Here is a 27,906-nt window from a genome sequence, read left to right as displayed (position 1 = left end):
GTCTATAAAATCGATAAATCGGGAGGAAAGTAAGAGTAAGAGAGAGAGAGAGAGAGAGAGAGTTTTTATAGCACGCGTGGTACACGTGGGAAGCAGAAATAGTGCGTTGACAGAATGACGTTGTCATTCGTTGTGTTGCGTGGGACGTGGAACTTCGTCGCGAGATCATCGTTTCTTCACAGTGTATCGGTTCATAAGTGTGTTTTTGCTTCCGCGATTCTCTCTCGGTTATTCCGTGTTCTTTCGTTTCCGACGTAAAAGAGAACAAACGAGAGGAGAAAAGAAGAAAGAATGAGAGAAATAGAAAAAATAGCGATAATAAAAAGAGAGAAACAACACAGAACAAGAAGAAATCAGTGTGGAATGTCTCGTATAATTACGTGCGAGAATAATAATTTATCAGGCGTTTAGAAAAAAAAAAGAAAGAAAAAAAAGCAAACAACTCCGCTACATTAATCCGTTTACGTTTATAAGACAATAAAAACTGTGCTCGCAGTCATTCGTAATAGCAGTAATAGCAGGAATAATATAATAATGATCGTAATTATAATCATAACCATAACTGTCTTCTTCATAGTCATCCTCATCATCCTCCTCATCATCATCATCGTTATCATCAACATCACCATCATCATCATCATTATCATCATCGAGTCATCATCATCATCACCATCATCATCACCATTATCATAGTATTATAATCAATCGTCATTTCGTACTTCACAAATATGTATATTATAGCAATCTTATAGTCATCACCGTCAATTTAATCACTACTTAAGAGTTACTTTCTAATTATCGCAAGAGAAAAAAAGGACAAAAAAATATACGTTCATACATTTTTTCTGTATTCCCCCAGCTTTTCCTTTTCTCCTAATCCCGAAATACTTAGGAGGGGGTGGGGGTGGGGGACTTCTCTCACGCATACATGTCTATATATTCATATATATATAAATATATCATCATATTATTTTTATATATCTTCTTTCCTTGCCAACGAAACGATCGATACGGAATAAATTAGGCGCTAAATAAATAGAACGGATCACTACGATTTTTCTCTCTTCGTTAAAGTAGATTCATACTTGCTGCATTCTTCCTTTCTTTTCTTCCTATTCATCCACGTCCCTCTTTGTTTCTCATTTACCGTCGCGTTCATTCGCAGAAGTTCACTACATGTCAGCCGACGAATTAGTTCGTAAGATTGCTTCACGATGTAAAAATCGTTCCCGTGTCACTACTAACGATGCTGACACGTCGAGAGTGACATTTTTTACTCCGCGTCGCATCAAGCCGTATTTGTCGCAACGATTTGTCATACCGATTTGCTTCGGATGGAACACCCGTCTTAACGCGCTCCGTACTAAGATAAAAGTTCACCAGGAATAATAATAATAATAATCATCGATAATACAGCAGAAATTCGAACTGTTCGCGCGAAGGGGTGGATTTCTCTCTGTCGGTGTGTCCCTTGCGTCAGTTGTTTCTCTTCCGACATTTTTCCTCCTTTTTTTTTTCTTTATTCTAGTGCAGCCAAACAAGTGCATAGCTGCCACAATGGCGTGTGTATCGTTTAATAATAGGGTCAGTATCTAAAGTAGCCTGACCACGCTGTTCTAAATTACAAATATATATTATATAATATATATACAATATATATATATATTATACAATATATGCATATTATATATATATATATATAAAATTTGAATGAACGTTCTTGATCAAGCTATAGTGGTTTACTTTATTCTTCTGTTCCTCTCTCGCTCTCTTTCTCTCGCTATCACTCTCGCAATCTTGCACTCGTTTTTTAAACACTTTCACTCTCTCCTCAGTTCCCCCTAAGTTCGTCATTATATTTCTATTACCTTGCCTAATCGTTTCTTTTTCCTGTCTTAGGTTTGTTACTGATATATATTGTTCGTTTGTCAACCGTCCAATAACCGTCATCGTCGTCATTCACCCCTTCTTCCTCGGTTCGCATTCGTCATCGCGGCTCCGTCTTCCCTCGGACAATTAATAATTCTTAATAATGCAAAAATACTAGTTAAATCCCTGTACATGAAAACCTTGATGTGGTATACGTGTGGTGTCTTTGTCCCTTCATTCTATTAGTCTTCGAACTTGCTACCATGGCCGCATTCTATACAGGTATTCGTGTACGGTTTTGCGCGCGCGAATCAGTGTGTAGTTATGTGTATGTATGTGCAGGTCCGACCGCCCACTCGTTCTCGTATTTCTTTTTCTTGGTGGACTCAAAAAAGCGTTACTTTTATTTGTTTCTAAAGTATCTTTTTACTTACAAGGTATTTGGTTTGCTCCATGCATCACTCTGACATGCAGTTTTTTTTTCTTGTTTAGATATATAAATTATGGTAATGATTCGGTATTATAATTATAATAATAATTATTATTATTAATAGTAATATTATCATTGTGATCGGTGTGTGTAGTACCGCCGTTTTTCTCATTTATCATTATTATTATTATTATTTTGTTTCTTTCTTTTTTGCTGGTCACGGAATCAGTTACTCGATATCTCTCACACCCAGTTTTATACGTTCTCGCTCATCCTTTCTCTCCCACTCTCTCTTTCCCTTCGCTTCTGTATTTCCCATTCGCTATTCACACCTCATTCACGGTATTTTTCGATTTTTTCTATTTTTTTTACATTTTCTCATTTTTTTTTTTTGACAAAAAGAACAAAGGAGAAGATAAAAACATGCGTCAACGCCGTTTCGTATCGCCCTTCGTAATTCGGTGGCCTTCAAAAACGCCGGTACAAATTATGGTAAAAAGGAATGATGTCTTGGCTCTTGAATTAAACGCTACGTCGTTTTGCTATCGCGCAACAAGCGGAAAGGGGGTAGGGGGAGCGGGTGTTTGTTCAAAAGGCAGTAACCGCGTGGAATTGCTTCGTTTCGATCTCCATGAAAAAAGAAAGAAAAAAGAGAAATATTCAGAGTCCCTAAAAACTATGGCGCGCAGCAGAAGAAGGAAGAAAGCTCCGTCATCTCGAGGTTTCCTTCGCGTAGAGTCGAAAGAAAGTAGCTATCACTATTATCACATGGTATAAAAGTTACGTGAAATGTCGCGAATAACTCTAATCGTACGATCATCCCAAAGAACCTGTTCAGAATCGGTCGATATGATAAAACGGACGCGAAGAAGAACAGAGAGGAAGTCACTAAAATATAAAGAAAAACGATGAGAATGCAGAAGGAAATCTTCGAAATATCGAGCTTTTTACCTCTTCTTTCTGCCTCCGATCCAGCGCGATGGATATCTAAAGACCAGCAAGATGCTTATACACAACTTCCACTTTCCATCATATATGCAGTAACACTATTTTACAACGAGGTCTCGTGATATATTTCTACAAACAATAGCAAAAAGAAGGCGAGACAAGACCAAAGATACTGGATGTAGCGAAGAGAAGGAACGAGGAGATAAAAAGAGGAACCTTACGAATTTAATGAATCTAGGATAAATAATTCACGGCGAGGAAAAAGGAACGGGAAGAAAGCAAAGAAAAATAAAAAAGAAATGGGCAAGGTACATAGTTGGAGAGTTAAAGAGGAAGAAAATGGATAAAGAGGAATAAGAAAGAAAAAGAGAGAGAGAGAGAGAGAGAGAGAGCAGGAGCGAAGGAGAATCATCAAAACGATCGTGATGGTGCGATGGTAGGCTACAGGTCTACTATCCGCGACCCTGATCGGTGACCCTGACGGTTTTTAGAAGCGCCTCGCTGCGATCAGCGTTAGATTGGCGGCCGACACGAGGGTGCTGACGTTGTTGCTCGTATTCGTGGCTCCCTGGCTGGCGGTGGGTCACTTCTTACTCTTCTTGGTGGGCGGCTCCTGTACGTCCTGCGAGTCTTCGGTGTCCTCGCTGTCTGTCGGTCGAGGCGTGTTGTTGCTGTCGTCGTTGTCGTTCGTGGCAAGTGAATCGTTCGTGTCTTCACTGGCGACGGCCGCTGTAATCGGCGTAGCGGGTTTATCCATCGAGTCTTCGGTGAAGGACGTGGTCATGCTGTTCTCGTCGATGGCCGCCGGATCAATACTGCCTAGTTCCTTACCGTTCACTGCCACTTCCTGATTGCTGTCGTCCGATGGTTCTGTCGCCTCGCCGTTGCTGGGCGGATGAGAGTTCCCGTTCTCTGTGGAGCCTGGAATGCCGTCCAGCAGCTCTGGCTTCAACTCGGACGCTACGTAGTGGGTCCACAGGGCGAGTTCCACCCTGTGGGGACTCCAGGTTTTGCCGTTTGACGCTGCAATGAAAAAAAAAAGAACCAAACGTCTGTTAAATATTTAATCGTTAGGCGATAAGGATCGTCGAGACTGCGGACCTTTATGCATTTATGGGAATTTTCAATGAAGAAACCTACATACAGTGACTAGGAAAAGTACTGGCGCATGACCATATTTTCCAATGAAGTATTTCTTTTTATCACATTCTGCATTCCATTTTCATAGAATCGAATCTCTGTAGTTGTACGAAGATAATACTTAATAATAAATTATATTATAGGGTATATTATTAAAGGTATTATTAAATGAAATTTAGTATATTTAGGCCTAATTAAGTAGTCTACAAATGCTATTAAAGATAAATTACTATGCTAATACTTTCTGTAGCCACGGTAATATACATATAAAATATCCAAAATAAAGTACAATGGAAATCCGTTTCTACAAACTTGTCGGAAGACAGATAGTTTATGTAATTAGTGTCTATTTATTTTCTTCACCACCTATGATTTTTCGTTCACATACTAAGAGTTGACATTCAGATAAACGGATTGGATCGGCAGGAATTTATTTAATCGGATATTAACGAAAGTTTCGTTTAAACAAACGAGATACTGCTGTACTTGTTATAATATACAAAAAGTGAAATCAATACCGATTTGGGTTGTTTCTTAGATTCTGTTTATAAAAATATAAATTTTCATAAATATATGCAGTCTGATCGTCGAAATATTATCTTAATGTTTCGTTTCGAGTTATATATTTAATCGATACAGTAATGTTATACAATTTGATTTAATTGGGAAACAAAAGTGATAGTGAGATCTTGATATAATCGTGATAGGGGATGAAGTAAATTCAGATTAGTCGAATTATGTAGTACGAATTCAAGTCGTTTTGAGTGGAGAAGTGTATCTATGTGAATCCATTGGAAGTCAAATAATTCATATAATACTTCATCGATTTCTCGTTACTTATGCTTTATTGCCTAAATAATAGGAATTCGTATTAAGATAAGCGGACTTAATCGGTTCAATAAGAAGTTTGGATAAACGAAGTTCCACGTGATTAGTACAAGTTTCTGTTCATACAAAATAAATCCATTCATTTTTGTTCGTACAAATAAAAAATAAAGTAGCTTCGAATTATGTATTTCGAATTCAAACAACTGCCAATCGGCGTGATAATGAACAGAAAATTAGAAATTCTAAAAAGTACTTTTAATTCGCAACAGGATCCTGTTGCTAATCATCTTCATTTAATTGAAATCAAATAACTTAACTAATCTCAACTACACACATAAACCAATACATACATTTTAATAGTAGAAGGGCTTGGATAAAAAATTGTTTATTTTTCTTCCAATATAGTGATTTCATCATGACAAACACAAAGTTCTTAGAAAAAAAAGAAATGTGTTTAGAAATGAATAATCAATATGTACATAGAGGTACATACTAAAATGATAAAATAGTTTTACAAATATTTGTGAAACTTGATCTCTAATTGTCCTAACGCTAGAACTATCGACGACTAAGATATAAAGCTTCTTTCAAAAAAATCAAAACGAGGGATGCGTGAGAAAATAAGCCTTTATCAAAAATCATTTAAATCTCGAGAAAATCTCGAGATATTGTGAATGTATAAAGTTCGTGTGAAGAATTATGAATTGGACATTTTGATTACATTGATAATTCTGTTAATTCTAATACGAAAGATCGTGAGAAAACTTGTTGAACAATTTGCTCCATGTATCGCTCTTCTTTTTTTTTCCTTTTTTAAATTTAACTAAGAATACTGCGTTCGATAATTAATCGACGATAAGTGAGTTAAACGTATATTAAAAGAGACACTTACTTTGTTTGTTCAGCCTCTCGACGGTATTTTGAATGTGCTGAACAAAGTTGAGGTACTCCTTAGTGGTATAATCGATGCCCTCGATTTCCGGTATTGCCATCAGACATTCGTCCGCCATAAAGGGTGCATTCTCCGGTGATGCTGCTGCCAATAGGGCTGACGCCATCGTGGTGCCTACTCCTTTCAAATTCGAGAGGGCAGTAATCGCCTGTTCAAGGTTTGGAAGCTTTTTGAACGCCTTCTTCGTTTCCGCCATCACAGCACGAGGTGTGTTCACTTTTACTAAATAGGACAATTGAGGATAGAACTTCCCACGCTGCAAATAATAAAAAAAAAGATCCAACGTTTAAAGGAAACATCACGATTTGCTAGACTAATGACTCGAAAGCCACGTGAACGTTACTTCTCGTATTCGTTTCCTGTTTCGTCGACTCTTTCAGCGCGTATGAAATAAATTATGGCGTATATTACTACCGCATATGGTGGTGATACACAGGTTTTAGAAATACTTGTTCAAGATAGTAAGTACACGTACCACCATATGTCGAAATTTCCAAGCTGTGTTCGATAAATTATAAAATTAGTTTTTGAATTTTAATTAGTAGCTTTTAACCTGCTAATTACCGAAAATGTCTTAAGTCAAATTGTCAATCTTTTGCGCGTGATAGTGTCGACATTTGAAAATCTTCTATTCTTCTACATATCGCTTCGTTTCTATTAAAAATAGATTACATTCGTACGTACATTTACAAGGACTAAAATCGATCTAATGAAGATTTATCTGTCTTTATTCATTCCTAATTCCACGGCTGTAGAAGTTTCCGATTAAAAAATTTTCGATTAAGAATTAACAAGTTGATATGTATGTACGAAAAATATATTTCCTGAAAGAAAGTTAAAATGACAGTATGGAAGTACAAGTTGAATCTTGTTATCGGAATTGAGCTGTTCACAGTTGGATTAAATTTCGAAGAGATATCGAAAGAAAAGAAGAAGTTTAATCCTTCGTATATATGTTTTTGTATTATCAATCTGCTTTTTCCTTTTGTATCTTCAATAAATTATTATCGTCGGGATACTAAAATTTATAATCAAAGTGAAACGTGTGCCGCGATTAAAACCCATTTGGAATCCTTGCGCTATGCGCGACATATATATGTTCAAATGAACTTTGAAACTTGTAAAACTTCGATTGAGTCTACAAGCTACCCACGAGTCTAATTCGCATTTTAGCGTAGAATCATGAACTTGGTGTACATCGCTATCTTTAACAAGTTGCATAATCGAACAACTTATTTACAGTTGGAAAAGCATATTTACATTGAGGTTTGACTATTTCAGAGTGTCAATTTTAATTTAATCATTTAGAAGAGCTAATTCCTCTTCTTGTAATTACATTCAACCCTCTATAACTCCACGTGACTTGAATGATGAATCTTTTAGTCCATTGTCAGACAAAATCAATTACATTCAAATCTAATCCGTTTTATCGTAGGTTGAATATCTTGTAACTTTAAATATTTCATCGCAAGCAATTAACTTTAGACTTGCTTAGATTGTTAGAGCTATAATTAAAAAAAAATTTCAAATCAAATTCTATACATTTTTTAAAGCTATATACCCGCTAGTGTAACAAGAGTTAACATCCAATGTTAAACTACTGTAAAGCAGTAGAAAGTTCTTGAATAATTCGACTGTTTAATACTTTATACAGTGTGTTTCAAGGCAATGATTCTATAAGAGAAGATAAGTTAAAAAAAACAAAGAATACAAATTTTCCTGAATATTACGAATTTTTCTCTATAGCACCACACTACCGCTTCTTTCATTAAAGAAATCGAACTAAGTGATTAACGAAAGACTGAGTTCTAGTACTAACTTTGAAAGAATCGAGTTATAGAGAGTTAGAAAATCAAAATATAATAGAGGACAGTATGCAAAGAATATCGACTCACTATTTGCTTCCATTTCATCGTTTGCACGAGCTCTTCGTGATTGAGATGCGCGTCCTTACCGCGTGACTTGATCTTCTTTGGAAGCTCATTCTGATACCTGCAAACAGAAAACGTCACCGGATGGTCAGTAAGCGAAGACAGTTGTGAATGGAACGTCAGGGTATGCAAGATCACGGTTACAGGGGAACGATTACGTAACCAGCAGTATCATGGAACATAGAAATCGTGGAATACTGATTAAAAATGCAGCCGCAAGAAGCGGTTTTCCACCTACTGACGCTCACGTGGTCTGGCAGACATCGACGATGGAATACGAGCCAAATCGAGGACACGTTCTCCACGTCGGATTTTCCGATATTCCATCAAACATCTTTCTACTTTATTTCTATATTTTCTCTATTCTCTAAAACCTTCCAATTTTATTCCAACCTATCATTCTCTTTTAATCCATTTAATCCCTCTTTAATTCAACTGATAATTTTTGTTTCCTTTTTTTTTCAGTATCACTATGGAATTTTACAGACTTTAATAATTTTGATTTCCATTTCTTAATAATGTCCTTTAGTGAACTTTATATATTTTTGAAATATGAAATAAATCATTTTTTAATTTGAGGAGAAAGATTCCTCATTATGAAAGTTAGGTGATTCTTTTCACGAGTCTCAAGTATAGATCATAGAAGTTTTGACTCATTTGTTTTACAAATTATCGAGGCATCATTATAATATTCAAAACTTCTTTCTCCCTTTCTATATTCGTACTGCTAATTTATATTAATGTCTGTATCAGTGTATGTGTAAAATAAATATATTATTCGAAATTCAGGCAGAAAATTCGAATCAAAATTTAAATACTTTTATACTTCAAACGTTTCGAATCCAAATGTTTACAACTGATCACATCCACCTTCGACCTCCATCTTCACTCTTCGCGTTTTTTAATTTAATACTTGTGTAATTTTCGCTGACCACATAGACAAACACATGTTAGTTTAATTACATAAATTTGAATACATTTAAATATCAACATCGTCACACGAAATCGATTTGAAGGTGAACGATTTCCACTAGAAAACACGTGTTCCCCCGATTCAACGCGTATACAATGCAACAAAATTTAGGGAAAAATTAATCCCTCTACACCTATTTCTGTCATCTATATATTTTCTTACATTCTTAATTTCGATAAAAGCGAAATTACAAAATTTTTATTTCGAGTAACGGTTACGAACTAAATTAAATTAAATTTAAGGAATTAATAATAAGAAATTTTCCCATTTAAACGCTACCCACTATATCCCATGCATATTTCATAATAAATTATAAATCCGACAGATACCGTAACAAACATTTGAAAACCAATTACGTTCATTCCAGCTATCCTCATTATACATACAGAGTAATCCAAATGTTTAATCCTAAAGTCTCAGTATTTGACTCAGCCATTGCCTATCACCATTCGTATTCTAATATATCGAGCTGTACTTTTTCTGTTCATATTATTTTATGCCGTTTTCCGAAGAATCTGGTTTCATTTAGCGGCGAACGTCCCGGTTCAGGTAACGTTTCCTCTTTTTCCCAGCGAACTCTTTCTTCGTCCCCATTATTCGGGTCATCGACACCGAGAGACAAGTTCTCTGTTCTTCGGAGGCTGCATCCGTGAACACGGCCATGCAACGGGAGAGACAGAGACAGATACGGAGAGCACTCTCTCGCGTGGTTTTATTGTAGGTACTTTCGGAGGTCGGCTGAGATCAGCTGTTTGACTGAACGGCTAAACTTAGTTACGGATAGTTTGTATTTCATTCATATAATGTGACACTTGGACGCGTGTTTCCTTGAGTTACGGCTGCTAGGCGGTTCACTGTCTGAAAGAGAGCACGCGAAGCACCGTGGAGGTGGTAATTAACGTATTACGTAGATTGCAGTAGCCGATAGTAGAACGAATACGTTCGATTGATTCCCAATCACGTTCGATGTACTTAGCTCGATTTTCTCATTTGTTTATCGCACGTGGTTGTTTACTTATTCGCGAGTATAAATTTGCGATATGTAAATCACAGTATGTGATTCATAGTACGTAACTGTATAGTTGTGCACGAGTAGTATTCTTGATAATTAGCTTATTTGCGTTGCTGAGGTTGCTTTCCAATGACTAATAAGAATATAGGAAATTCGAGTTATTATCGTTAATTCGAATTTTTTACAATTCAGGATTGAAGATAAAGTTTTTATTCGTGAATGATGTTTCGGAAGTCTGGGAGATTCATTGCTCGGAATTTTCGAATAAAATCAAACACTTTAGTATTCCAATTTCCAACACTTTCAGGATTGAATCCTTTTTTTTAAATTCTGCGCGTGTTTTTATCGATCGATAAGAGAAACGCATCTCTTCTCAAGTTTTTAATAACACAACTTTAATTTCTTTTCCCCTCTGTCAGCTAGAATCCTGAATGAAATGAAAGAAAACTAATAATTCTCCATCGAGGTAACATTCTTGCTTTTTTTCGAAACTAAAATTTAAAAGACAGCTGTTATTTTCATAGAACGTTGCAGAAAGGATCCCAGAATGTTTCCAATTACGCGCTGTGTAAGAACGATGAAACGGTTTGAAGATTAGGATTTTTGGTTTGCGGTGAAACTTGGACGATAATGAACAGTATTATCGTAGAAGATGGGGAAAGACCACCGAGGAAACCGTAGAGCGGTTAGTTTGTCTCGCAGCCAAAAGTAATTTCTCAAACGAGAGTTCAACTGTCGTTGCTCTACGGCTCTTTTTTCTTTTTTCTTCCCTTTTTTTTTGGTATTTTTGTTGCCTTCTTTTCGCAATAAAGCGGAGATAAGAATACAATGAGTTCTTTTGCGAGCAAAATAAACCTTGCACGATATCCCGACGATAATTCAGCAAAATCCATGGCGACCAAAACTTGTAAAAAGCAGATGAATTTTAATTTTTATTGAAATAAATGCTGAAAATCATACGAAAGGTATTTGAATGATATTTCAGAGTAGAAAAAAAATAAAAAAGAAAGAATAAACTGAAATCTGTTAAGAATTGGATAAGCCTTGATGTATACATAATTAAATGTGTAATTATGTAATATAATTTATTATTAAAGTTGGTTAGTATTTGTTAGGTCGCTTTAAATTAAATTTACAAACAAAAATCATTTAAGTGATATTAAAGACTATGAAAGGAATAACAGAAATCTGTTAAAAATTGGATAAACCTTGATATGTATATATGATTATGCCATATTATTTATTCTTATTATTGGTTGGTATTTATTAAATCTTTTAAATTAAATTTATTTTATCCGCTTTCTTTTTTCCTGGATCGAATTTTCTATTATTTTTATTATATTATGTATTGGATTGCTTTTCTTGAATAAATAAATATTTATTATCGATTAATTGATAAAGATAGAAAGTTTCTACGATTTTCTTAGAAAAAAGTAACGAGATATTGGATTGGTTCTTTTCCACTGGCTTCGACAGCGGAAGGGTATAAGAAAAAAGAAGCCTCAAAAATGAGTTCCATTCGCTTGATTCTCGTCGATCGTTGAATTAATACCAAACGTGGGCGTTCCTCGGCGAGATTTTAAAGTGAAATTTCACATGTCTTTACATGGATGAAAATACTTCGTTAAAAGGAACGCACGCCGAGTATTCGTTTAATTGTTAATTGGCTTCAACCAATTTGCTGATAAACCAAGTACATTCCAAAACATTACAAACTCGTAACGTATATGAATTACTACGAACTATTACTGTATATTACATGGGTTCCTATAGATATAGTCTAATTTTCTTAAACATATTCATACAGCATATACTTTCAAGTATAATATTTTGATTATGTCCATAAAAAGTCATAGACATCATGTATTTATATTATATGTTTCGCAATATTTTATTAGATTTCGAAAAACTTGGATCTGTTTCTACAGTGAAACTGATAAACATGTAGCACTCTTATGAGCGTAATTAAAAAGTAGGATCTAAGTGAGGCAAAGATTTGTCTCACTCAGAATTATGACGAGAACTCTACCTTACTTCATTAAAATATTCTATTCAGAATTTATTCATTTTTCAAGATGTATTAAAATGCTTGAAGTTCCCCGCGTTTTTTATCTTTGTCGTAAAATTTCATCATAGAAATTGTTACGAAATAGTGATTAAACAATTTTTAATGGAATATAGAAGACTACGGACAAACAGCAGAAAGAAAATGGCAAAAATTCAGTTTCAAAATGGTAAGGATAATTAATACCATATCTGGTTTTTTTTTTTTTTTTTGCAAAATTGAATTAAACCCAGTATTGAGTTCCTAAACAATTATATACACAGACAATTTAAATTCTATCTAGAAATGGCTATTTATATTTGTACATGTCAATACCAATAAACTTTCTGTAAAAGGTTCAAAGTCGACATAAAAAACACAAATAGTATAAGCTTCGACTTTGCCTTTTTGTATCAGAAAAAAAACTTGAAACAGCAGAAATTACCGTGTCACAAACTATTTGAACACGAATTTTTTAAGGTACCTTTAAGCGCTAATATTTCAACTTATAAATACTGATATTGTCACTACTTGCACCAAGTTACCAAGTTATGTACTTTACACATACGTGAATCTTTAAATTTCCCATAAATGCTCAAAAAATCTTCGATCTATCAATAAGAAACCATAAACAAAAAAAGAAAAAACCAATAAAAAAGATCAAACGATTTAAATATCAAAGTAGCAAGAAATTGCAATTACCATGCAATTGATAGCGATTATTCGCATGGTTATTCATTGTCGATCGTCCAGGTCTAGAAAGTCGAAGAAAGAAAACAATCGAGTAAAGTGTCGTAACGGAGCATTTCTTTGGTGTAGACGGTTCTTTTGAGACATAGCTCGAAACCTTTTCAGGACGTCGGCCGCGCAACCATTTTGAGAGGCTCTCGCGCGCCACGCCACAGAACGCCACGCAACGCTAAAACAACCTTGACACAATCGCCGTGCTTTAAAACGCCGAGGAGGAGGATTGTGCCTCGCGAGAACTCTACAAGCCTTATTTTTCCAGCTCGCTTTTACGACGATCCTTCGCCTCTTTTATTTCCGCCCCCCTCGCGCGCACACCTACCCGTAATCCGCGGGAATATTTCACGAATTCCAACGTGGAACAAGCCTGGAAAGCACGCGCATCCACGGGACTGTTCCTCTTTCACGGCGGGCCATTTTCACCGCGTTTTGAAACACCTCGTTGCCCAATAGTCCCGACACCAATCGTTTTCACGACCGTTTCTCATCGCTGTAAACGTGTCCATTAATATCTTATTAGCGCCAAATCGTTTCCGATACAATTTTACGTAAAATTACGATATTATGATATTACCTATAATACTTTTAGAATTGCGAAGATTTTTGTTGCCCCTCATTTATGCGGATGGCTCAAGTGCAAAGTATCTGTTATTGGATCAAGTGAATTTTTAAATAGTTATTTTAGATGGTCTTTCGTGTTCCCGATGTTGTAATTTGTAAAGAGAATTGCAGAATTAGTTGATATATTTTTTGAATGACAATTTTCAAAGATGAAGGTTTATATAAATTTGAAAAGTTTCAAAAGGTTCAAGTATTTATGATACTTCTAAAATCGTGGTCGTTTCTTGTGCTCCGGATGTTTGTTTTGATTGTTCAAGGTGTTTGAGCAAAGTATCTAGTAGTAGAAGAAGTGAATTTCTAAATATCTTTGATACTTCGCGTTTTGGAATCCACTAGATTTTTGTAACTGAGTATTTTTGGCAAATTGAATTTCTCAAAGACTCTAGTAACTGTATGGCTGAAGAGGTAAGATATTTAAAATGCGAAGATAGCTTAGTCATTCGCTAGATATTCCAACCAATATCCGTGCAAAGAAACCTATGAATCGGACAGGAGACTCATGAATCACAACGAGATCTTAAAAATCAACTTTAACGCGATCAGGTGTATACTCTTCTCTTTTTGCTCCTTCTTCGGAATTCTTCTATCATTAGCCCATTAAGCACTGAACCCAAATGCAACGTTACTGAAAATCACCAAATTTCTTTTGTATATCCTTGTGTTATCGTTTATCATTCGCTTATTATCCCAACTATCGCTAGAAGAGTAATGCGAAACTTTAAGCGGTGCTGTAAAAAGTCACTAAATAGGAAGAAAAATGATCATCCTTCCAAGTGGATACATAGATACAATTGACTCGATTAAAAATATTCGCAATTAGGATTATATCGTAGAGATACATTTGAATCTGCCAAGTAAGATTCCAATAAAATAATATTTCCAAAAACCACGATAAAATGAGAAATGTCACGAGAACCGGTCTGAGCACCTGCAGCACCTTAATTTTACAAAGATTATCTTGCAATCGTTCTTCCATGAATGTTCTTCAATGAATAACAGACACGTCTATCATTGTCATAATTTTATATCTAACTACTTTCTGCCAGCTAAAATGCCAACAAGATTAAAATTATTTCCGCAAACACGATGAAATAAAAACCACGATAAAGCAAGGGATCTTACGAGAAAACAAGGTTGAGAACCACTGTAATCGTAACTTCACAATAAAAATCGGTGACCAAACTGTCAAAACTAGCCCATTCCCATAGTTCACGATTGACGAAATCGACGGGACCATAGAAACTCCGTGAAGACGACGAAACAGATATTTATTAGAATTACAAGCACAAAAGGAATCGAACAGTGATGACCACATCGACTACAGCTCGACGTTCGATCGCTAACCGTTTGACCCCAATGTTTTCATCGCTTTGACGAACGAGTGAATCAGCGAAAATATTTCTACGAAGCGAACTTGTGTATCACCTAACGGAAAACCCGATGATATAGGAAAATGTAGGCGAATAGATCGCGATGATCATTCTGCGCGTGTTTCCCTCGCCACGTCGTGAAAGGTTCTCCCTGCTTCTTCACCTGAGTATCCTGTTGCCCTCGGGTTTCTTCAAACTGCAAACCGGAAAAGCGTAATTTGACCGTAGCAAAAAGTTGCGGTCTCTCAACCTTGCGAACGTTGCTTTTCACCTGTCCCTTCTTCAAGAAAGAATTCTAATTACCAGAGGTGCAAGAGTCGATATACTTATGGTGATTATTTTACCTGCTTTTGTAACTACAATGCGTAATTTAATCTCCGTGAATAGAATTTTTTCTATCCTGATTAGCGAGATATTTCCCCAAGTCTCTTCCTTTAGTAACTTCGACACTGGATGAGTTAAGTAAAAAACTAAAGGTTACTTTTCTCCTAAATTGCCATAGGTTTTTAAGGTAAATTAATTGTTCGATAAATTTCTTTTTTATGAAATAACACAGCAAGTCAGTAATTTGGTTAACGTTTTAAATTGACTGAACTGATTTCAAAATTAAATTCTTCTTCTATGACTTATTCTTTAAATTAAACGGGACAAAAAAATTAATCATTTGACATAAAACAATTTTTCCCAGGGCCACTGAAGAGACAAAGAGGCTTGTTATTTTTATTCTACAAAATTCACTCCGAAGATTCTTTCTTCTATCTCATATCCAGCACAAGACATATATTATACACAGTCGTATATCGATAATAATCATCTGTTCGCATTGGATTATCTAATTAAATACATAAGCATAAGTGGAACAACTACATCCATAAAATTTTATAGGTATATAGCAGTAAACACTGTAAGTGCTAGAGTAAGTTGTTTTAGCTTTCAGAACAATTTCAAAATAGAGCTAACCGGAGTGCCAAAATGAACAAGCACATGGCATTTGTTTACACATAAGATCTTCGTTTTGGCACTCACATCATTTGTCAGTGATCCTATGGGATTCAAAGCTAGAGTATCTCCCTTTAACTCTTTGATTTATAGATGACTATCGCAGTTCGATTTAGATTATACTTTGCGCTGTATTCTTTATTTTACACGACGAAGGCCATTAATAATTTTTACCGCGTAAAATATAATATATAAAGTAAAATGAAATACTTTACTCCTTTCGCTACGTCTACGAGACAACTGAGTCATGAGACTATATTTTATGTTAGTGTAAACATATTGCGTAACAATGAAAATTGAACAAAGGAAAGTAAATCAGAAAAGCATATTATGCTGTGTTCAACCAAAGTTGTTGACTTATCTTTCAAGATATTGTATAAGTGTCTTCGTTTATAATCATTCTGTTATATTTTACTATGGAAAGAGTTCAACTTCGCGTAACTATATTCATAGGTGGTTATAACGAGCGTTCAATGTTAGTCGATTATAGTCATCTCTAATATATAGTGAACACTCGTTGAATAGTTGTAGTTATCTTTAGTTTACCACGAGCTCGCTATTCTCTAACTATACATAGTCACCTTTAATAGCAAGTAGAAAGGACTAAATATAACATAACCTTATTCAAAGTGTAATAGTCACTTACAAAGCAACGATGCTAAATGTAAATGAAAAAGATATATAGTTATCTTTAATGTGCGATGAGACTCATGTTTCATGACAATAGTCACCTTTAATGCCGAAAGGGTTAAACCTAATTAGGTTAGGATCTAATTCAATAATAACTCAATTCGAACAGTTGCAATCACCTATGACTCAACGATAGTAGGTATAAATTAGAACGATACATGTAGTTATCTTTTTTAGTATACGATAATTTTGACGTTTAACGAGAATAGTCACCTGTAACAGCGAAAGACATAAAACTAACGTAAATCAGATTATTATTATAGTAATACTCGTAATATCGTCGTATTACTTAAAAATAATCTAAACCAAACTATAACTGTCGTAACAGCTGTAATACTGTCGTACAGCTCAAGGAAAACGTATTTCCCTAAACTTTCACTTCATTCACCTGATCATCCAGCGGCGCATAGAATAACTTTAAAAACTGTTCTCGGTAATCTTTAACCGAATGTAAAAGAGCTAGGAAAATTCAAGCACCTCGAGTTGGTATTCAGTTCGCGAATGACACGGGCGAGCCGTGTCCGCAATCCTTGTAAGTTTATCTTCTTAAGAAGCTACTTGGCGGTGTACTTCTATGCGACTCTCGGCTGATACAAAAGAAAAGAGTATCAATGAAGAGAAAGCCGACTTTGAAAATACAACCGTCTGCGACCTGCATCGTTGGGGCTCTTTGCCATGAAGCACACGTGGTGTTACGCAACTGTTTCTTACAGCGTTAGAAAAACAAACGATGAAAAGAGAAATAATCGCTAGGACACATAGGAGGGAACGTTTGAAAAACTTGTGGACTCGGTGTTAGGTTTACATGCGGCATTATTGAGTCTAAAAGTATAATAAACAATATGAAGCAAGTTTGAATGAAGATGAAGCGATTTGATACAGAGTACTGAAGATTGCATGTTGAAAATATGTATTTGATTATTAAGGCTCTAATTTCGAGTACACTAAGCGTATTGTAGGATATTTACAACGGTGAGATATTAAAGAAAGTTAGAACTTAGGATTATTAACTACGACCTACATTTTAAATATATCAAGTAATTTAGAATAATGAAATACTAAATTGAAACTATGATTTCACATTAATTAGGACTTTAACATATTAGACTAGTTAGAACTATTGAATGAGTAAAGGTACTCCAAATTTTCGGCATGTGTCTACAAATATGTTAAGTAATTCAATAAAGAAGTATTTAAGAAACTTGAAAATTCGATTGCTAGATATACAGCAAGTTTTAGATATAATATATCAACTACGTAATAATAATTCGGAATACTCCAAATTCTTCCAAATTTAGTACTTCAAGAATGTCGAACGAGTTTCTATATTAAGTATGCAAGTTTACTATGGCGAGTGTTCACATACTTTTGTGAACCGCTATAAGTAACCCTGAAGTAAGCCAATTAATAAGCCAATTAACGAGCCACTATAAGTTGCACTTCTTCCAAAATATCTCCCAGAGCAATTTCCATTGACGCACACTTCGTTTACCATATTTCTCTCACTGAACATGATTCGAGGAAGTCAGATACATCGCGTAACGATGACAAGGCATCGGTGGACGCCGTAGAAAAGTAGCCTTGACGTAAACAAGCTTTGCCAGCAATGAAAACAACGGTACCATTCCCCTCCGCCTTTCAGCTAGAAGAGGACTGCAAGCAAAGCCTCTCCACTTCCACATCGATCACGATGTTGCAAATTTCCAGTTAACTATCAATAACAAAAACCACAATAGAAAATTATTCTTTTACATGTATTAAATAATAGTAACAATAAATGGTTCAGTAAATTCGTCTACCACTGTACCCATCCATTGACTTCCGTTGGAATATGTATGCTCAATGGATTCCTTGTTTCAGCTCTTCTAGATACGATCAGATGTATTTCTCTGAAGTCAACAATTAAATTTAAAGTAATCATTCGTTTCCTTAGCGTGGAATAAAGGCACAGAACTTGGCTTGTAAATTTAAGAATCGCAATCCCCAAGTGGGACTTTTCTACTAGATGAAATTATTTTTGTAGGAAATTTTGTCACGAGAAATTCTCAACGCTTATTAATTATACAGTGGTTGTTTTGAAAGATTTCTATAGGTTTTTTCTAAATAAAAAGAAGTGACTACGATCTATAACATGTTTAGAGATACTGGAGATCTCTTTGTTCATATATACTCTTCGCAAACAAACAATTTTCCATACTTCATAGACAAACTGGGTGCAAACCTAATTTTCCTATTACTCCAGACTCTTCAGACATCTGATAAAATTCTGGGATGCTTATAAATGTCTGTGCTACAGTAAATAAATGTGAAAACCCGGAAAAAAAGATCCAAATATAAAATTTCCTAGATCATCAACGATCCAATTTGTTTATAGAGGGTTAACGTCCCCTTAAATTTCTTTCACCCTATTAAAAATATTTCTTTATGAAAACATTATAAAGAGAAAATCACAGTTTTATTTAGCTATGATAAATAGCGAAGTACCGAGAAATACCGTTCTTGGACTTTTCATCCCCTTTCAGGCACAAAGAAGACGCGTTTCCCCGAAGCCAACAATTCAATTTATCGTAATCGCTCGTTTAACTGGTACGGATAAGTTTTCCAAGGTGTGTATAGGTTGTTAAAAAAAAGAAGAAAAAAGAGCGAACGATTGGTCAAAGGGGACGTGCAGAGAAACGAAGAAAGATTGACGCTAGTTTGATCTATGCGGAATTAACAAAAACAAAGGGAAATTGGTGGGGAAGGGTGGAAAAAGAGGGCACTATCGAACAGAGAATGAATAATTAAACGGCGGAACGCGGGACGATCGTGGATGGTAAAGATTCCATTATTATTGCCCGATTCCCGGTCGTCGTAGGAAAGACTAAAAAGTCGTAACGTGGAATTTAACGAGTCTCGAACCTGCCTTTAATTAATTAAGCCAGACGTGACGCCAGTGGAATTGAAGCACGCGCCGTGGAAACCTCGTTGTCGCTCGCGGACGCCTCGTCAACGGCAACTGTCCCGGTTCCAGGCATTTCGCTCCGAATTTCAGTCGAGTTTACATCGAGCTGCGTTCTATAATTTCGCAGTAGAACCAGACAAATCGGATTCCCCTTGATAAATCCTCGTTTTTATCGTCTCCACGCTCCAAATTCCGCGCGTCGGTCTTGATAAACGAGCTTTATCCAACGCCTTGTCTTTGGTAATTTGTGTAACGAGAGAGGATTGATTCTTAAGGGGCTGCTGCTGACGCTTTGTAAGCCGAGTCGGTAATTTTCTTCGGAGGTAAAATATTCGGTATACGGACGAGGCTCTTGAATGAAAAATGATACAATTTTTAATTTTATGAAAATCGTTCAACTTTGATATATGTACACGTTGAATGCTACGTGAAGTTTATGTGTCTCGTCAATAGCGACGTAGTGATATCATTTTTCAGCACGATACGTAATTGGTATTTAATTAGTAGAAATATTAGTACTTAATAATAAGGTTCACAATTTTCAAGCAATTAATCTTCGTTATAATAATTATAAGTTATATCGTGTACCATATTTGACAAATGTTTCCGAGTTAAATGTTGAATAACCCCTACTAAACGTTAATTGAGATATTCAAACTAAATAAACAGTTACGTTCGTAAAATTGTCAATAATTTGAATACTAACAATGTGAAATATTAAATAAGTCAAAAGGCATTCGAACAATTTTAACTTTTTAATAACTGTTTATTTAATGCAAATGTTTCGACCAATTTCAAAAATCATTCTCTAATAATAGTCACGGATAACCATCAATAACCAGCAATGTGTTAATAGAGAAATATATGTGTGTATTATCTCATTAAGAGCAAACATTGTGTTAACATAACATTTCATTTGCTACTTTTTCCGGTCTATTCCCATTATTAAATTTTGCTTGCCAACAATGTGATTATAAAACGAATTCCAAGGATTTGCTCTTTCCATTCAGATCCCAGAATTTTACGGAATAAGAAATTGAAGTAGTTATGAAGAATCACGATAAACCTCTTTGTTCAATTTTAGAAATATTTATTACATATCCTATCTTCTGACAATTAACTATTTACATTTGTAACTTGACAAAATATTACATGTTATATTAGTTACGTCCTTCGATAACGTGTTTACTACGTATTTTTCTGCATCATATCACGTGCCCATAAATTACTGCTCTTGTTAACTTTAAACACAATGTTCATCGAAATTCTTTTACATATAGTAAAAATTAATAGATATTAACTTTACTGTTTACTTGGTAATTACGGAACTTACATATTTCTATACACGATAAGTAATTTATCAATTTGTAGGCGAATAAACTCGTATCCAAATTCTTGATAAATATAAATTTCCTGTATCAAGCAGTATTTTTGAAAAAAGAAAAATAGTCTTGCATTGATTTTCTATGAAATCCCGCAACTCTAACCTAGAAATATTTTATCAAATTACACGAGTTTCGTTGAACGTAATAACGAATTAAAGTACGTTTGTCACGTGTAACAAACCTTTAGATCTCCGTGCGTGAAATTAAACCGTGAATGAATAAAATAAAACAAAGTTGGACAATATTGACATAACCTTACTTCACAATTTACAGAGCTTTGTTATGTTTGATAGTGGAGGACTATTCTTTCATTTAAAATTTACACTTTATCCAGCAAGCATATCTAATGATAAGAATCTACATTAATAAACGATTGCCAAATACTTATTATCAAAAATATTATCGACACTGTTTAACATAAAAAGAACATTATGACAAAACCAACTGACGGCTGTCAACAATGGACACTGTTTAGTTTTTAATTACGGATCTAGAAATACACACATATATTTTAACCTCAAATAACTGTGTTGATTCATGGAAAACTATGATAATTTATGTTAGATAACTAAAATTTGGGGTAAAATATCTTATTTTGTACTTTACATTTTCCATAATAAAGATAGGTATAATAGAATTAGATTAAGTTAAAAAGTCAAAAAATTAAGTAATCTAACCTTAAATTGTTATAGTCTCCAATGACTCAATGATACTAGTTTACGAGTTAACCTAGTTGAATTTGCAATCATGATCATGCAATGGAACATAATAAAGTTTTCTATGTAAATAGATAAATAAATAGTGATTTCTTTTATAAGCTTTCGTAAAATTGCCTTTATCCGAAAAATATTACATTAACGTATATAACTTACGAAAGCATAGTAAGAAAATATAAGTTGAATTTTGAACAGAAAGAAGTATAGGTCAGAGCAGGATACACAAAAGATTTCAGTTTGTGGAACAAAAAGTCTATTTGACATGACAAAAGATGTGAGAAAATGATTTCCGCAGAGAGAATATACATTGGTTTCAGATTTAGCAATATCACATTTGATTCGAATATTATATATAATTTAAAATTTGGCAAGGGACGAATAAATAGAAGAAAATTCTGAAAATGTTTAGTGTTAGCGCTTGTAGTTCCAAAAAAGGGTAATCAATTGTCTTGTACAACTTTTGGAATATCAATAGATATTATACAATAGATTTTAAATATTCAAGAATCCGAAAAGCAATAAATTATTGATAAAGAACATGCGAATTCTATTCACATAGAGAAAATAAACGTACACATTTTATACATTGCAGTAAGTCAAATGTATATTATAGAAAATACATTTTTATAGAATGCTAGCACCTAAAATTTGTTTAAAAAACCTAGCTGATTAAATACAATTTTGCGAAACAGTTGCAAGTATAGAATTTCTGAAATTTTTTGTTTGAATGTCTAATATCATGATGAATTAGATATTTGAAAATATTTAAATGAACATCTTCGGATATTTCACATAGTGTAAACATGCGAAAATCGTACTGAATATAAAAGATGCAAGAGTGTTATTGGTGCTAAAGGAAACAGACTATAGGGTTAAATGCAAAGTTCCGTATCGTAAAATTTCAAAGAGTTAATTATTTGATTTGGAAAAGAAATGAGGATATAGGCTAGATGAACCAACCATTGAAAAAAAGAATTGCGAAAACAAGAGTGGAGAAAGGTTCGTTAATCGTGTCCGAACGAGTCAAGGTAGTTGTGTGACGCCGTGAAAGCGACGCCGGCGAGTCGCCTCTTTCACTGGCATCGTTGCCAGCGCGACGCTTGCTCGAAAATCCATTTAACATTCATGGAAATACAGAAAAATATTTAGAAGAAATTGTATCATATTTTTTCGTGCATCGTAACATTCTTTCTAAAATTTTTAAACACGCTGTCACACGAAACAACACCAAATACAACAGCAGAGCATGAGATCGTAATGGCAACGTCGAAACTTCCTCGATGAGGTGGCACAAAATTCCCACGAAAATTCCTAGGTCAATATTATCGTGGCGAAAATCCATATTAAATATCCAATTACTACTACTAAAACTAACCAAAATATCATCCTGTATTATTGTGAAAGAAAAAGGAAGTAAAAAGGAAAAAAGTAAGTTAATAGAATCACCACGTGACAACACGAGTATGTATCCTTTCTACGACTAGTTAAAAGGCGATCTGGCGGCCACCGTGTTTCGAAGCCGCCGCTCTGGCGATCGTCGTCGATCATGGGAATAGGAGAGAGTAAATATACTATCTGAAATTGCAGCTAGGTCCGACGAGGGGGCCATACGGGTAACACACACAACATGCGGTATGTGGTGGCAACTGGCGCGCCACGGGTTCATTGTCCCGTGTGTGCCCGTGGTGGAAGCCCCTCGTTGAAAAGGAGGGCCCGTGTGTATCGGGCGTAATATGTCGACGAAATATCAGACGTTATATCGAACTTACCAGTTGTCCAACTTGATCAGCTCCTCGGGCTTTTTCGTCTTCCGATCGGCTTTGAGTCTGAGGGCCTGCGGATAAAGCTTCAAGACATGTTCAAACTGATTCGCTGTGCCCTCCGCGAAGAAAGTTGCTGTGTCTTTCACGGAAGCCATTGTGATAACTGAGTTTCGACGAACGGCCGTTGGGGCGCAGCACCGGCGCCTCTGTGCACTATACACGTCTTCGTCGCTCCTCTCAACACTCTCTGTCCTTCCTTCTCCCTCTTCTTCCTCTTCTATCCTCTTCGAGCGGTGTCTCGCTTTCTTTCCTTCTCCCTCTCTCACTTCTTCGTGCACCCCTCTCCGCGCGTGCCACGGGAGAGGACCGACCACGCGAGAAATCCTATTTTACCCTCTGACTCGTTCGAATTCTCTTGGTTTCACCGGCGGCGGTGATACGCGACACACGCGTGGGACGCGTTCACGATCGGCGCACACACAGAGTTGATCGCGTTCCGAGAGAGAGAATTATCGACGATAGCACGCGTGTAAAGCGGACTTCACTACCAGTGTCTCTCTCTCTCCGTCTGTCTCTTTCTCCTTCTAGCTGTTTTTCGATTTCCTCCGAAAGATATTTCTTCACTGTATTTCCCAGGATTGACGTTTCTAGTTTAATACTAGACCACCGATATATATCGTGAAGTCGAGAGATGTTTACGCGGAACGCGTGATGTGCTGCAGAGCTACGAGGTCTCGTGCGTACACTCTCGTAAGGGAAAATCACCGTAGTTACACGCCGAGAACTCGCCTTCGGACCTCGTTCGACTGTCCCGGGTGGGGAGCGCGACTCGACGTCGCCAATAGGGAGCAGCACTGCTCGGCGTGTTTCTCACTTCTCTCTTTCCCCCTTGATCCCTCGCTCTACCCCTCTCTTTCTCACCGTCACGTCCTTCCACCTCTTTTCCACCACCCTTATTATTTGTACCGAAAATTTCAACCGTTGCGTGCGGGCACGCACACACGAGGATCAACGATACGACGATTACGATAAATAACAGAATTCTCTAATATTCTATACCACGTCTATGAAAAGCGATGATATATATCTGGCTCGGTTTAAGCTGGACAACAAGGAGAACGTGTAAGATACGCGAGCAGTCGGAACGCAAAGAACCTCCTTTCTCCTCTCTGAAGTCTCTTCGTCGAGCACTCGAGAGAGCACCCGTGTGTTTCCCTCGGCGCCAGCAGATCCTTCCTCTTTTTTTCCCTCGCTCTCTCAGAGAGCTTCGTACGAATACATGCGGTTTCCCCGCCGGATGTCCGCGAAGTATAGAGTCTATCTGCCCCCACCTCTCTCAGTAGTCCTCGTACACGCACGTATGCACCGATATACGGAGGAACTCTCGGAATACACACGACGGTTCTCCCGTACTTCAATCGTCCGTCGCGCGGATGATACTATACACGCGCGTTCCGCAAGGGTACGTACCACCCCCTTCTTTCTCGCTCTATTTACTCACGATCGTCTTTGATCCTCCCGTTTGTCAGAACTGGTTGTTGTACGGACTGTTCCCATGTAACTGTTCGTGTATCTCCGTGTCGAGCAGGAAAAGTTTACGCTGAAGCGTTGATGACGAAAACCCGTTGACGATCTCATCGACGGCAACGGTGTGACGTTGATGACCAGAAGATAAGAAGGACAACGCCGTGTCTTTTTCCCTCGCAAGAAACGGCCTCGGTTTTTAGCTCTATCGCACGTCCGCCTCCGTACGAATCACCACGTTCGATGGCTGTGTACGCGCGCCTGTCTCTGCACGACTCCTCAACACTCTGTATCTGTCTTTCTCTCTCTATCCTCTCTGTCCGTCTCTATTTGGATGAGCGCGTGTGAGTGCGCGCGCGCACACACACTCACAATCACACCGACCGACCGACCGACCGACCGACCGAGCGAAAGAGCGGGCAGAACGAAGCTCGAAGCCTTCACTCGAAAAACGGGAACACACAGAGTGTAGTGCGCGCTTAGGCAAAGACTACGTATAGTCAATCGCTTGCTCTACTCTGTGTATGCTGACTGTAGTAAAGCGGCCGACCGACTGAGGGCAGCGCCTTCGCTGCCTTCTGCCCGTCCCCTTTTCCTCTTGCCTCTCGAGACTCTACACTACTACTAAATCGCCCGACCCTATCTCCCCTCTACGTAGATCCGCTCCCACTCGCTCTGCCCCTCTCTCTTTCCTATCCTTCCTAATACGTAAAGCGAAGGAATAGAAGCGATGGATTGCGTTTTATCATATATAATGCTTTACGCAGAAATTCGTCGGTCGCTTCGACGATAAACTGTATTATTTCTCTTGCGACCCCTCTTCGCGGACTCCCACGAGCGGCGGACGCGCTCGATATGTACCTCCTCGTGAAGGCGCGTACCGTTCGCTCGATCGCGCTGGGTCGTCCGACTGGAAATCGATGCTAAAGCCGGGGTAGAGGCGCGCCAGTGGTGCCGTAGCACGGCTGGCACACACCGTGTGCTCCAACACAACGCTCGATAACATTGTGTGCGTCCCTTTACGTGCGTACACACCGTCACGTTCTATACCAAGCGAGATTAAATCGTGTAGGTAGACGGGGTCTCGCATACACAGGACGGAGCTTGTGTGCAACGCGTCACGGTCTACGGATATACGTGTACGCCAGAAGTGGCTCGAACACGCACAAAAGGGCATATGCAGGAAAGGAGACTCTTGCAACCCTTGTGGGACACGAACATTTTCAAAAAGTCTCCGTGTGCTTTGAACACTCCCAAATGCTCGACGATTAGTCGCTTGCAAAACGTAGAGGGAGTAAACGTGTTTTTTTATGCTTGCGGAGGAAGATCACGAGACGGATGCCGGAGCCGTTGGGAAACGAGCGATTTCACAATTTTGTAAACGCGACGACACGCGCGCTGTACTTCCGTGCTTACGAGCTTAATGACGTTCGTTCTGCGAATCGACGAGTTGAAACTCAATTAAGAGAACATGCTATAAAATTGCAGCTTCTTTTTTTGTAAATTTCATTCTAAAATATTTTTTAACGTTTCTCATATTTTACTTCGCCTGTAAAATTCATCAAATATTTTAGTAATTAAAATAATTTGAAAAATCGGGTTTGTCCAATTTTAGGTGCTCTCTCCTTTGTCCTCGCAATCCGTTAATTTTGCATTCCACTACTTTTTTGTTGCTAGTGTCCGTGACCGTCGTGCAAAATTGCAAGCAACAGGGAAACTTATGGCCGTTTCTTCAAAACTTTTCTTATATATGTGTATTTCGCGTAAGGGTTTGTCTCCGCTATGTTGAATATACGTATATACGAACGTAAGAGAACGAACGTTCATTGTATCTAGCATACCCCTTATACCGTCATATACCACATGCTACGCCGTGCGATAGTGTGCTGCCGTATAAGCATTCGGCAAGTTGGTGTTGGTTGACGATACCGATGTGTTCGTTGTGAGATCTCGCTTCACCGTCAGCCCATGCCCATGAGTACCATAGCAAACGGCTCACTACCAATGTCAGCAGCACTACCACCGATGCATTGTATGGCTGCTACGGTCGGTTGAGTGTACTGGTGGAAAGTGCCGAGCGAGCGCTTGCGCTTCGGTAACTTTCCATTGTCGGTGCTTCTGCACAGCAAGAACGAAGAAACTTACCGAGAATCTTTCGAAACTTTACAATCACAAATTGCTATCCTAAACTCAAAGCATCTGAAAATCATAAAATTCGAATTTCTTTCGGCTACATTCTTCTCATTTTGAAGTTTTGAAAAACGGTATTAGCAAGTGACCGTTATAATACTTAAAATTATATAGGTCCGTTTTCTGTAAACTAAGTTTAAGCAGTACCGTACATATAGTTCTTTTGTTTCACAACTTGTAACACAATGGGAATTTCAATGGGAATAGGTTTACAAATTTTCTGAGTTGCTTTATACTATTTTCGGAATACATAACAAAAATGGTAAGGTCAGCAATTTTAAAATCTACAGGGCTTGGGGCGGGTAAAGATTTTAAAGTTTAGCTAGCTATGCGCGCATGAAAGTACTCGGATATTTATTGCCGGGGGTTGTACGAAAGATTAACCTGTCTTCAATAGCGGGTAACTCAGTTTCGCAAATTACTGGACTCTCAGCTTATTAAGTATATACCTTGAAATATGTTTGCCATAAATTACCCAACAGTAAAAATTAAAAACTAAAAACTAATATTTCATACAAAAATTATCAAATTCAAATCTATGAACAATTTCCTTTAATGAAAAAGATCATCTAATTTAAAAGATCGAACTGAAAATATTGAGACACTCATTCCTTCATACTTCCACTACTCAAAAGGTATTTAAAATTTAAAAATGGGGAAATGTCTCCCTAAATTAAAACTCAATCGTTTCGCGATTTCAATCTTTGCTCGCGTGTGCGCGAATTTGCCGTTTACGTATTTTAAATGGCCATAGGGAAAACGGAATCTGGTAATTAATACGCGGGGGAATATTCGGGTGGTGAGAAACGAGCGATTATTGGGACTCAACC

At 36.9% G+C, this 27,906-nt stretch overlaps 1 protein-coding gene across 1 annotated transcript; it reads right to left on the bottom strand.

Moving 5' to 3' along the window:
• Positions 1-448: 448 nt before the first annotated feature.
• On the bottom strand, positions 449-25,457 carry Amun (protein amun). Its single transcript, XM_072014717.1, has 4 exons — positions 23,369-25,457; positions 8,063-8,159; positions 6,108-6,423; positions 449-4,270 (listed from the first exon to the last, which is right to left on the bottom strand). Exons 1-4 carry the CDS (start codon positions 23,515-23,517, stop codon positions 3,831-3,833), a joined length of 1,002 nt encoding a protein of 333 aa, XP_071870818.1. The 5' UTR covers positions 23,518-25,457; the 3' UTR covers positions 449-3,830.
• Positions 25,458-27,906: the final 2,449 nt, after the last annotated feature.

This window comes from Bombus fervidus, chromosome 12, assembly GCF_041682495.2.
Source record: "Bombus fervidus isolate BK054 chromosome 12, iyBomFerv1, whole genome shotgun sequence".
NCBI classification, from domain to species: Eukaryota; Metazoa; Arthropoda; class Insecta; order Hymenoptera; family Apidae; genus Bombus; species Bombus fervidus.
Note: the sequence above shows the minus strand (reverse complement) of the source record. Positions and strands in the feature narration are given on the sequence as shown.